The sequence below is a fragment of the Cyprinodon tularosa genome, unplaced genomic scaffold, assembly GCF_016077235.1.
Source record: "Cyprinodon tularosa strain WSP-4 unplaced genomic scaffold, ASM1607723v1 ctg430, whole genome shotgun sequence".
NCBI lineage: Eukaryota > Metazoa > Chordata > Actinopteri > Cyprinodontiformes > Cyprinodontidae > Cyprinodon > Cyprinodon tularosa.
The window spans coordinates 1172308-1184838 of record NW_024039153.1 but is presented as its reverse complement, the minus strand read 5'-3'; the positions used below and the strand labels follow the sequence as shown (position 1 = coordinate 1184838).

The 12531-nt window shown below is 36.2% G+C and overlaps 1 protein-coding gene across 1 annotated transcript in view; it reads right to left on the bottom strand.

Moving 5' to 3' along the window:
• LOC119792767 (vacuolar protein 8-like) overlaps positions 1-12531 on the bottom strand; it is a 16703-nt gene extending 4172 nt beyond the window's left edge. Inside the window, exons 1-13 of the mRNA XM_038299540.1 lie at positions 12262-12531; positions 11662-11781; positions 7975-8094; positions 7697-7816; positions 6801-6920; positions 3635-3843; positions 3510-3555; positions 3293-3426; positions 1890-2021; positions 1690-1804; positions 1442-1576; positions 1227-1352; positions 528-698 (exon numbers count right to left, since the gene is read on the bottom strand). Of these exons, the coding sequence (XP_038155468.1) occupies positions 559-698; positions 1227-1352; positions 1442-1576; positions 1690-1804; positions 1890-2021; positions 3293-3426; positions 3510-3555; positions 3635-3843; positions 6801-6920; positions 7697-7816; positions 7975-8094; positions 11662-11781; positions 12262-12451 (1707 nt within the window). The 5' untranslated portion in view covers positions 12452-12531 and the 3' untranslated portion in view covers positions 528-558. The remainder of the gene's footprint in view (positions 1-527; positions 699-1226; positions 1353-1441; positions 1577-1689; positions 1805-1889; positions 2022-3292; positions 3427-3509; positions 3556-3634; positions 3844-6800; positions 6921-7696; positions 7817-7974; positions 8095-11661; positions 11782-12261) is intronic.

Below are 12531 nucleotides of genomic sequence, written 5' to 3'. Positions count from 1 at the left end.
ATAATTGTGTAGTAGTGTAGGATAACATAAATACACAGCATATGAACGAAATAAATATATGAATATATATATATATGAATGAATAAATATATATATATATGAATAAATATATATATGTAAATATATATATATGCCAACCAATCACGAGCGACTTCACTTGTTTAAAAAGAAGTGGTTCCGTCCAATACTCAGTAAGAAAATTAAAGCCTGGCGTGGCCACGTGTGGTTTTGCTGCCAATCACGAGCGATTTCATTTGTTTGAGAATAGTGGTTTCAGCCAATACTGAGAAGGTTATTCAAGCCAGACCTGGCCAGCCGCGCGGGTTTGCTGCATTCATATGCTAATTAGGGCCATTAGTACAGCTGATCGCTATCCACATACGTCACTGTCCGTTTCCGACAATTTGTGGCACGACAAACGCGGACAAGCACGGGTTGCAAATTGTCGGAAACTGACGAAAATCAGGCAGATCTGCGGGAGTTTACGGGGGTTTACGGGGACGAAAATCTCACTTTTCATGCAGTGCCTCGTACTTTCTGTACGATGTACAGAGCAGGTCAAGGGAAAGGTGACCCAGGTGATGGAGAGGGAGGCTGAATCATTTGCAGCAGCTGTCGCATCTCCTCCGTCTGTGCATGAAGGTTCCAGAGCTGAGCCTGCAGCTCACCATCAGTCTCCATAGTTAAAAACTCTCCATCTGCAGAGGAACAGGTTTTAAACTGCTGAAAGGCAGATTCAATCTTTTTTTGATCTCTTTAAAAAGTGTTTATACACTTTTAATTTTACTCATTTTGTTCCATTACAATTTATTTTATTCAGATTCCACGTGGTGAAATAATGCCATGTGGATGAAGCTAAAAATCTGATAAAAAGATACTACTTGTTCACTAACGTTTTTTTTTTAAATATTAAAATTCCGTTACTGGCTGCAAAAGGATTTTATTTCTGTTTGGTTTGCATCACAATTTTGAAAACTTGCCTTTAGCCATATTTATGTTTAAGCATTTAGCAGATGTTTTTATCCAAAGCGACATACTAAGTAGACACAATTTTTTTTAAGTTCTCATGTACTGCTTTGTTGAAGTAAATCACATAAAATCTAATAATTAGTTATTTAAAAAGTTATTATTTGCAACATGAAAAATAAAGAGTATAAATACTTTTAGGGTAAAGCTGCTCTTCTTTTTTTTTTTTGCCATACAGAAATATGAAATTGAAAACAAACCCTGTTTGAGTTTGGCTATGGTAGCAACACCAAGCTGCTGGAATTTAACATCTTTCTGTTTGAGAAACAGCAACAGATATTTAGACACTGCACTGTAATGAGGCCTTAGCAGCTGAAGGAAATTGTCTGTGTGGGAGAAGAAGAAAAAAAGCGACATTAGAAATATAACCATATAAAGAATAAAGCTGTTGTTTTAGGCATGTACACTACTTTACCCGTCAGTTCAAACATGTGGAGGACGGCTGCAGAGTGGTAGGACAACCGGGTATTTCTTGTTTGTCCAGAAAGCTCTACCAGTTTCCAAACCTGCTGTGGCATTACAGATGTCGACATTTTGGACCTCAGCCCTTCTGCAGAGAGAGATTTCATAAATATTCTAGCAGACAATGGATACATGAAATTTATTCATGGAAAATATTAAGAGAAAGTTTGAAAAAGATACTATAAAACTTTGGATCATCTCCCCAGGTCATCAGGCGATGTAGACACATCATAATATTTAGCAGCGCCTCATCTGACAGCGATGGAGACAGAAGTACTCGGAGCAAACCAGATAAACACCGGCTTTCCGCCACAGCCTGGATAACATTATGGGGATTCAGGCTAACCTTCAGAGTTTAAGGCCAAAAGATAAATCAGACATGTCATAAATAAGTGGTGTACCTGCTCATCCAAGCAGGCACTGCACAGGTCGGTAATGATCTTGCAACTTTGTGAGATCTGAAAAGAGTTTGATCTTGGATGATGAAGCAGATCACCAAATTCCCTCAACAGCCCTTCACCCATCAGGATAACCTGAAATCAGAATACAGGAAAGTCCACACTGTGCCTCCAAAAGTATTCATGTCCTCACACTTTTACATTCTTAAAAGTATAGCGGAGGATGTTCTTTTTCCCAGTGGATCGTGAAAATAAGTGGTCCTCCTAATTCTCAATCATTCTGGTGATATGTTTACGTAAGGCCGTCCTTCATGCTGGTCCCCATTTTCTCTTACCAGTGGTGAGTCTGACATAGTGGAAAAATAGCAAATCTTTTTTTGGAAAGTAAGCTTGTATGAGCGATGCAAACAGCAACTTTTAAACAGAGCATGCACGAGGAGAAATGAGCTCGTGCACGCTCTTGCATGTGTTTAATAGACGTCCCCTAACGGTACGAAGGTACAGGGTTGTGCAAAAATTCTCGAAGATCCTCCACTATACTTTTAAATTATAGCTGCAAACCTGATTGTGTTTTATAAGTATTCTTTGTAATAGACCAACATAATTGTGGCACTTAATTGCGAGGCTTCAAAGCTGTGAGGTACAACATGTATTTATATTCACCTCCTATAAGTCGATATCAATAATAAAAAAAAAAATGTATTTTAAAAGTTAAAATAATCAGTGCAAAACCCATAAGGACATGAATATAGAGCTAAAATGACAGAATGGGTATTAATAGGAGAAGCAGCCCGTAGGCCCATGACTACAATCTAATTGTTTTTGTTACGTTTTATGTTAAGGTATTGCTGCTTTGTTAGAAAACCTCAATCAAATAAAGTCCAGATTCAAATATGAGAAAACACAAAAAGCTTACAAAATAAAACAATTAAAAAATTTCACTCTCCATCCAGTATGATTGGCTCCAGCTATTTGGAAAGTAAAACGAGGGAAGATTCATTTTTAGGATGTGCATTGAAAAGTGGAATGACTCATTGCGGTTAAATAAAACATTATTATATTTATTATTATTATAACATCATTAGTGCACTTTAGATATTTATTCATAAAAAAGGTTTGAAAACTAAGTAATCACTTCCTTCTATTTCATAGAAAATCCAAATACAATGAATAAAATCTTGTGGCTTACGGAAAATGTTAACATTTTTCAATGGGGATATAAAGAGTTTTGCAAGGAGCTGTGTAGAATATTTAAAAAAAGTTTTGTTTTTTTATATTAGGCAATTTTTTCTTGGAACAAAAAAAATAAAAAGAATTACATAAAAAAATTTTTTAAATCCCATAATTGCAATATATACCACAAACAGGTCATTGATTGATATACTTTAGGAATGGGGGGTGCATACACAGTTTGGTTGGTGTGCAGACAGTTGACACAGCAGTGCTAAGGCAGAATCTATCCATGCAGAATTCAGACTTCTGAGCAGAGCCTTCAGAGGAAACACACAGTTAAGTTCCATGATCTGTTCCTGGACCCAAACTGGACACAAAAAAAAAAAAATCACAATCAGAACCTGCAGAAGGTGTTTTGAAAGTACTGAATAAATGGAATGCTACATTTACCATTCTTTAAAAGGGTTAGAAGGCATCTGCATGCTTGGGCAGAATTCTGAAAAAACACACAATATCGACAATGTAAAACAGAATCAAAGTCAACATTTCCCCCCCTGAGTGAAGTTCCCAATCACCTTTTGTACCGAGGAAGACATGAGTGTCAGAAGTGACTTGGACAAATAATGACCTCCGATGTTTAGCAACTTTGGGTGATGCTCTTGGATAGCAGCAATGTTGCATAGAGCTGTGCAGCTGTAAAACTGAACTTCTGAATTGGAGGACTGCAGCAGAAGAACCAAGACAGGGATGGCACCTGCATGACAAAGAATCCTTGTGGACCAATCTGGAGGAAGGAATAAAATCAAAGGAAACAACTTGAGAATAAAGTACCAACAGGGTTCAAACCCTTTAACCTTGACACCTTGTCATTACATAATCCACTCACTAAAAACCACACAATTGAGATTTTATCTGATATATCATCACAAAGTTGTGCCTAAATGTAAAGATACAGGAAATGAGTGGATTTGTTTCTTTTTTTTATTTTCGCCCTTACTTTGATTAGGCCATTCCGTCATTTCTATATATGAGACTCAGTATATGTACAGTATATATACACCAAGACAAATTCCTTGTAAGTGCAAACCTACTTGGCAATAAACTTGATTCTGATCTATGTTCTACTCAACTGCCATTAGGCTGCTGAATGTTGCATAAAATGGGGTTTAAAAAAAGAAAAAAGCACTGAATGTTGGAAACCGCAAATCATATACCAGTGTTATATTTACATTTTATTACTGCTGCACTTTAAAAATGAAAATCTCTTGAGAGCTGTACTGAACAATTTTTTTGTATACACTGTGTGTACAAAATGACAATAACGTCTTTCAAATTCTAAGTTTAAGTCTAAGTCAAATCCATCCTGGTTGGAACTCCTCATCAAACTAAATCATTAACCATAACCAGCATAACTTTTTCCGGTAATAACATTCCGCTTTCATCAACCGTTAGTAATCTTGGTGTAAGAATGGACTCACAACTCACTTTTGAAGCCCACATAAATCAATTATGCAAGACTTCTCACCTCCGTAACATCTCCAAACTCCGTCCCATTCTCTCCCTCCCAGATGCCGAGAAGCTGGTCCATGCCTTTGTCTCCTCCAGACTGGACTATTGCAACTAGGGATGCACGATATTGGGATTTTGGCCGATATCCGATATGCCGATATTTTAAAACTCATGTAGCCGATAACCGATATCGATACCGATGTTAAAGCTGGACAAAAATAAGTAGTCATTGAAAATAGCAGTTTTGTTATCCATTTCTGACACTTTGAAAAATAATATACTCAAATATATTTTCATATGCTGATATCAAATAGATTTTTAAAAACGCGGTATCGATCTATTTAACTTTCAAAATCCTGGAAATTTCATCGTTCTGTTACAAACTCTCGTGATATTTGGCAAATTCTTGTGAGATTTTGTTAGCAAAATTTCGTGAATTTTCGTAGCATAACGTTGACATATAGCAATATTTCATTAGTAAAAGAGATTGATATGGTGTTTTTAAATGGCAATATATCAGCATAAGAAGATATTGTGATATTTTAATGTATCGATATTTTTTCCCTCGTCTTTAGAAGTTTTTAAGTCTGTAAAAAAGAAGTTTTTGAGGAAGAAGAAGTAGTATTTTATTTTTTTTAGACTGTAGAAACTCAGAAGCTGATCAAATATCGGGTTGAATATCGGTGGGGTGGCCGATGTCTGATATTCAGTTTTAAGGCCGATACTGATAGGGGGCCGATTATATCGTGCATCCCTAATTGAAACGCACTTCTCATTGGGATCCCTAAAAAGAGTCTGCAGAGGCTTCAGTACTTTCAAAACTCTGCAGCTAGGATCCTGATGAGAGTGCGGAAACATGAGCACATTACCCCCGTTCTCCATTCACTACACTGGCTTCCCATCCCCACCAGGATAGAATACAAGGTCTCCCTCCTCACACATCAATGCATCCATGGACATGCCCCCCCCCCCACCTCAAAGAACTTATCAAGCCACAGAACACGTCCCGTTCCCTTCGCTCCACTCACTCAAACCTGCTCCACATTCCCAGAACCAGACTCAGGACAATGGGAGATGGAGCATTTTGTGCTGCTGCCTCACGTCTGTGGAGTTCCCTCCCTGACACCTTGAGGGCACCTCAGTCCACTGAGTGTTTTAAAAAAGGCCTTAAAACATTTCTTTTTAGTAAAACTTTTGGTCCCCCTTAGATGGTTCTTTTTTTTCTCTTTTAAAACAGCTTTTATTATTTTATTTTATTTTTATTTTTTTATTTATTTTTTTTCTATGTATTTCTTTTTTAATGCTTTTTCTAAATGCTTTTTTGTAGCACATTGAGGCCTTTTTGGTGAAAAGTGCAGTATAAATTAAATGAATTATTATTTATTATGAAAATATCCATCTTGAAAATCAACTCTTGACCTCCTACTACAGAAAACTATACCCACAGCATGATGCCTCCACTACTCTGCTTCATACAGTTTTGTGTTGTTAGCTTTAAGCCATACATACCATTTTATTTTAAAATTATTTATATTTAATAATAATAATAATAATAATAATAATTTATTTAGTTTTAGTATTTTATAACAACATTAAATAACTAAAAATAAATATAAAACAGTGGGGTTCAGTTTAGATCTGGAAAAACAACTGATGTCAATGTTACATTGTAGACATCTAGATGCAGAAATTGTCCCATAGTTCCTTCATGGTTTAATTCATAGGAGTCTTCCCAGTAATTTTTCGCACACCACATTTTCAGTCATTCTTTCTTTTCACATTCTAAGTGTCGGGAGAGTTGAGAGGTCTTCCAGAATGCACTATTTAACACTCTAAACGAGTGTTTATCTAATATTGGCATCTCTCTTTTGTCTCCAAGTAAACAAAGTTCAGATGATTTGGGCAGATTACACTATAACCAACCCTGCATGTAACCTAAAACACTGTTCCACAATCACTAGACATTCCCAAAGGCATGCATGAAAGTATCTTTACCAATTTGGCATTTCCAACAATGATCATTTCTGCCAATACCCATTTTGTAAAGTGTAGAAAGAGTATAATATCTATTAAGGATTTTGTATTGAATACTTTTGCCCATAGCTTCTCTAATGTGCCATACATACTAACCGAAAAATGACAAACATGAGAAATTCCAGATAAACAAATACATTTACAGGGCACTGTATGAGGACATGAATAAAATGAAGAATAAAAAAAAATAATAATAACCTGACTGGGTGAGTTGCAACAGAGCCCATGCTGCGTTCTCCTGTACCGCTGGATCATAGGATTTAGCCAAAGCTAATAAAGGTATGATTCCATCCACCAATATGGCGTCTCGGTTTGAGTCTAGACCAAAAGTAAAAACAAAATGTTGATGCTGCCCTCGCCAAAAAAAAAAAAGCCTCTTACTTCCCCCCTTTTTTAGCAGTAGAGTTACTGAGGAAAAGTGCAGGATTATTATTAACACTGCTGACACATATCTACATGGAGTATATACCTGAATCAGGAAGATTTCAATGAGTATAAAGTAGGGTTGTCACGATACTAAACTTTTCAACTCGATACCGGTACTAAGGAAAATATTCGATACTCGATACCATTTTCGATACCACAAGGATTAAAAACAAAGACTCCAAAATTCAACAGAAATTTTCATTAATAATAAAAATACAATAAATAAATACAATAAAGAATAAGAACAATATTTTGAGGTTGTTTGCTGTGCACAATATTAAGCAAGCTTGATGAAAAAAATTACAAAATTAAAATAAAGTTTTCCTTCCTTTGCTATGCTTTGCACACATAACAATGACACTAGCCAAACCAGTTAAACAAAAATAATTCTCAGCAGCTGCACCTCTTACAAAAAAGTCTGAAACTGAAAAATGCACAGAATTATTTAATCACACAGTGTTCAGAAAGTGCATTTTCCACTATTCTGCACTTTAGATGGCTGTATCGATACTTTTGAAAATGAGTATTGTATCCGGATACAACGTTTTAGTATCGATACTTTTTTGAGTATCGATACTTTTGACAACCCTAGTATAAAGTAGTATTTAGTATTTATTAGAAAGTATTTACTTTCATAAAGAGGTCAAATTAAACGTGTGTCTGCAGACCTGAGGAGGCCAGCAGGGTTACACAGGCACAGGAGTGGCAAAGAGCAGTGGGATCACCAGACTGGAACAACTCCAACAGCGGCACCAACATCCCCGTCTCGATCACTGATGCTTTACACACTGAAATCATATTTCATTCACAGAAATAGCAGCCATTCCATCAAGCTTATTCACCAAAACACTAGCTAGGCTGCGTTCAATACTTACATTTTTAAAGATAGATGTTTATTATTATATATCTTGATATTTTAAAACATTTGATAAAACATTAGTCTTACCATTATTTTTCACTAAGAGGTAGACCAGGGCAAAGTAAGTTGTCTTCTGAACGTCCAGATGAGGGGATAAAAGAAGAGCCATGATGGGTTCTATGAAGGCATCTGGTAAGGGGGATTTCACTGAAACAAACAATGGAAGAAAGTAGAAGAAAGTTCCAGAAGCAAAGGGGAATCTTTTTCATGCCTAAGACTTAGAGAGTAAAAATAAAATCAGGACTATATTCAATTCAGTATATTTCTATAGCGCTAATTCACAACACATCATCTCAAGGTACTTTACAATTCACTAGATCATTTAGTCAAATTGATTCAAAGTTTTCTATCTGAGGAAAACCAGTTGATTGCATTGACTCAATATTTCTCCTCTGGAAGGCAGTCTCTCACACTAAGCATGCTTGTAGCGACAGTGGAGAGGAAAAACTCCCTTTTAACAGGAAGAAACCTCCAGCAGAACCAGGCTCAGTGTGAGCGGCCATCTGCTGAGGCCGACTGGGGTTCAAGGAGACAGAAGCAGAGATACAAAAAGCAGCTGTAGAAGGTGGCCCCGTCCAGGAAACACACAGCCAGGCAGACGAGCTCAGAGCCAGCTCCCATGCCAGAGGATGAAGAGAGCACATCCAGCCAGTCACGGTCAGAGAAACAGGACTACACTGGAAAACCAGGCCAAACTCCAACATCCATAAACTAAGGCGTTGATGGCAGCAGCACAGCTGATATAAAAAAAAAAAACTCACTGAAAATTGTAAAAGAAAAAAAAACCTCTAAAATAAAAAAAACTCTCAGTTTCTGCATCCCTCATTTACATATTACAAGTATAAGCTATTCACATAAATTTATACAGTAGGGTTACAGAAGTGGAGCTCTTTAGGTACATTTTAAGCAGAAAGCCTCAAATCTCAAGGAAAACTAGACAGTTGCACTGCAAAAAATTGAAATCTAAATAAGTCATTTTTTCTGGCAATAAGTGCGTTTTTTCTTGAATTGAGGAGGTAATTGAGAAACTTTGCCAATGGAACAAGATAATTTACATTTAAAATAAAAAAAACACAATTGCATTGTCTTATTTTAAGTGCATATTATCTATGTATCTTGTTTTAAGACAAAAATGACTCAATCACTCATGGCAAATTATCTTATTTACCTACTCAAATTAATGGTAAATACACTTAATTTAAGACATTTTTTCTCATTTTTAGATTGTTTTTTCAGTGTGATGGACAGAAGAAGATTGTATATTAGAACAAACTACAAAACGAGTCATTATGTAGTATTTAGGCATGTCATGCTTCTTATTTGGTCTATTAGGTAGTTCAGCAATGCTGTAATAATTCAAGTCTTAGCTATTGGGGGCATGAGCCTGGGAGGTCAACCTTGAACCAAATCTGACCGTTTTACAGCACAATGACTTTTAGTACAACAGTTCATGCAATGGCACAACCTCACAACAATAAGCCCGTAAGCAACATTATTTTTTGGGAAGTTTTTTTCTGTTCTTCCAGCAGCTCTTCTTTGTTTTTTCTTTTCTGGAATCTGCTTAAGTACCTCTTTTTGGTATCCATGGTCACTAACACATTGTAGGTAACGGTTATGGTTTTAATCTACACTTTTCCATAATTCCAAGTCGTATTGTTGTACGACAAGTACTCAAATACATTGTTCTTTTAAGCTCTTTATTGCGGTTTAAAACATATTATATGAGTGTATTTTACCAACCGTCAACCGGATGTGTTGAGGTAAAAAATACGGTCCGGTCAGTGAACGTAGTATCAGGTGGGTTTATGAGGAATTTTTTGCACTATTACATCTGCAAAGAGACGTCCTCGTCCACAACTGTGTAGGGGCCCAACCAGGTGTCATTGACGGGGCCCCTAAGAGGTCAGGGGCCCTAAGCAACTGAATACTCTGCTTACTGATATTTACGCCATCTGGTTCATGTCATGTGAGGTCAGTAGTAGTGATGTGAAGATTTTTTAAGGATGCCAATGTATCAGTGAAAGGTACCAGTGCCAAAAAAAAAAAAAAAAAAAAAAAAAAAAAAACAGATCTATAAACTGCAGTCCCAATGTATATGGGGGTCATAGCTAGCTAATTATACAAAAGTATGTTCAGAACTACAGTGACATTTTATAGTTTTTCTAAATTTGCAGTTTTGATTACTCAATTCCAAGAAAATCCATAACAGTAAAACAGATTACCTCACAGTTAACAAGAATATTTCTACATATATCATCAAAATAAGTGGTCCTCCTAATTGTCAATCATTCTGGTGATATGTTTAGATAAGGCCGTCCTACATACTCGTCCCCATTTTCACTTACCGCTGGTGAGTCTGACATAGTGGAAAAATTGCAAATCTTCTTAAGGAATGTAAGGTTGTATGAACTATGCAAACAGCAACTTTTAAACAGAGCGTGCATGAGGAGTAATGAATTTGTGCATGCTCTCGCACGCGCTCCATAAGTATTCCCTTGGGAGCAGGTACAGGGTTGTGCATGTGCATTTTTTTTTTTTCTCATGTGGAGAGGCCTGGTCTTTTCAGGAATTTGTGAAAATCCTCCACTATACCTTTAACTCAAAATCTAAAAGCGGCCCTGGTCCTGCTGGTACATAACACATCCAAATCATCACCCATCCTCCACCATGCATAATAAGTTATGAGACCATTTTTTTTTTAATCTGCTGTAAAGTATTTCCTCCATACAAGGTCCTTCTCCACCATGATCCCGTCTGTCCTAAGGCGATTATTCTAAAAGAGTTGTTTCCTTCAGAGCCAAATGTGCAAAAACTTTGTTGTTCTGCTACATTATTCTTCACCTGCTTTCTCCTGGCTGTCGTCCCAGATATATCACACTTGTTCAGTGTGTTTCCAATTGTGCAATCGTTATGTCACAATTAGAATCACACAGACGGAGGTTTATTAAGACCAATCTGGTGTATTTTAAACTCTCAGAGTATTGCACACACATAGTGCACGTACAGCACATTTGTTTGAGATGATACAATATCTTTTACTAAATTAATGCGCAGGGATTACTTGTGTGACCTATTTTCTTATAATTTCCTCCTTAACTTTATTTAATCCTACCCTTTTAGTTCCAGATCAGTAAAAGTCTTAAACAGCAGCATATTTTAGAGAGGCGATCACACATGCAGATAGGAAATTAATCCACTGAATAGCAGCACCTTTGGAAACAAAAGTTGTTGTTGCTCTTTTTTTCCCTCTAGGGCTTCCATAACTCCTATCAATCAGGCAGGTCTAACATTTCTTATCATTTCTTTTCAACAATTAAAAGCCAATAAAAACTTCTTTAACCATAACTATGGCAAAAGTGTATCCAAATATTTGTATACACGACCATTTAATGTGTATTTTAAGTGTTGGTCAAGATTCCAACAAAACAAAACAATAAAAAACACATTAAAAATATTCCATAAAACCTTCAAAGCATTTTAATTTCCAGTGATTCCAGAATATTATTTTTTCAAAGGAAAACCTTGTTGTTTTTTTTTCTCCTAAGTGAAATGAACCACATGATGGCCATCAAAAATACAGTTGAACATTTGCATACTGGTCTTTTCTGTTATCTCCTGAGAGGGGAAAGTGCAAACTGCAGTCACATTTTAAACATCCTTCACCTGAAGATCAATGCTATAATAAGGATTTCTAAATAAAACAAAAGTCCTTACAGTTATGGCTGATGTAAAGGTAATATATGGCAGCAGTCATTTGCAGATCAGCATTTTGAGAAACTGAAAGTCGGTCCAGCGCTTGGAGGCTTCTTTGATTGAATATCTGAATTTCATCACCTGAAAAAAAAGAAGAATTCGTATAATTATATCTCAATAAATTAGAGTTATTGACAAACATTTTTAATCATAAAATTTTAACAAAAAAAAAAAACATTTTACAAAAGGCTATATTACATATGGCTCACAGCTCAAGAAACAACAAAACAGAATTCTAAACATTTAAACTAAACTTTAGAAATCAGTGAGCAATTCGATTTTTAAAGAAATTACCTTTTGTGAAAAATTATTTAGAAAAAAATGAAGTTTCTGATAAAGCTGTAAAACAAATATAATCAAATACTTTCAAAAACATTTTTTTAAGTTGTATTTTTGAAATTGTATACTGTAACTATTCATTGAGTTCAGTTTCCACAAACACTGATGTTTTTAAATATGTTTGTTTAATTGATTCTGACTGTGTGGAAAAAGTAATCATCATCAAACTTGAAGCATAGGTACTGATGGTCATATCTTAAACTGAACAGTTCTGAGTCCTACCGTGTATGAGCTGTAATGATGATAAATCCTGAGCCCTTCTCCTCTCAGGTGCATCTCCAAAGCAGGTGCAATGGGCAATTTCCCTAAAGAATTCCTGGATTTTGAGCTCGAATTCTGTCCAAACTTTCCTCAGACGTTCGGTGAAGCATTGGAGCAATCGGGAACACCTTTCACAAAACACCGATGCCATGACTGCACAACAAAAGGTAATGACACAGGTCCAAATCAAGAACCTGCAGGAGGACACGCCTTTCGACAAGTCACGTGACT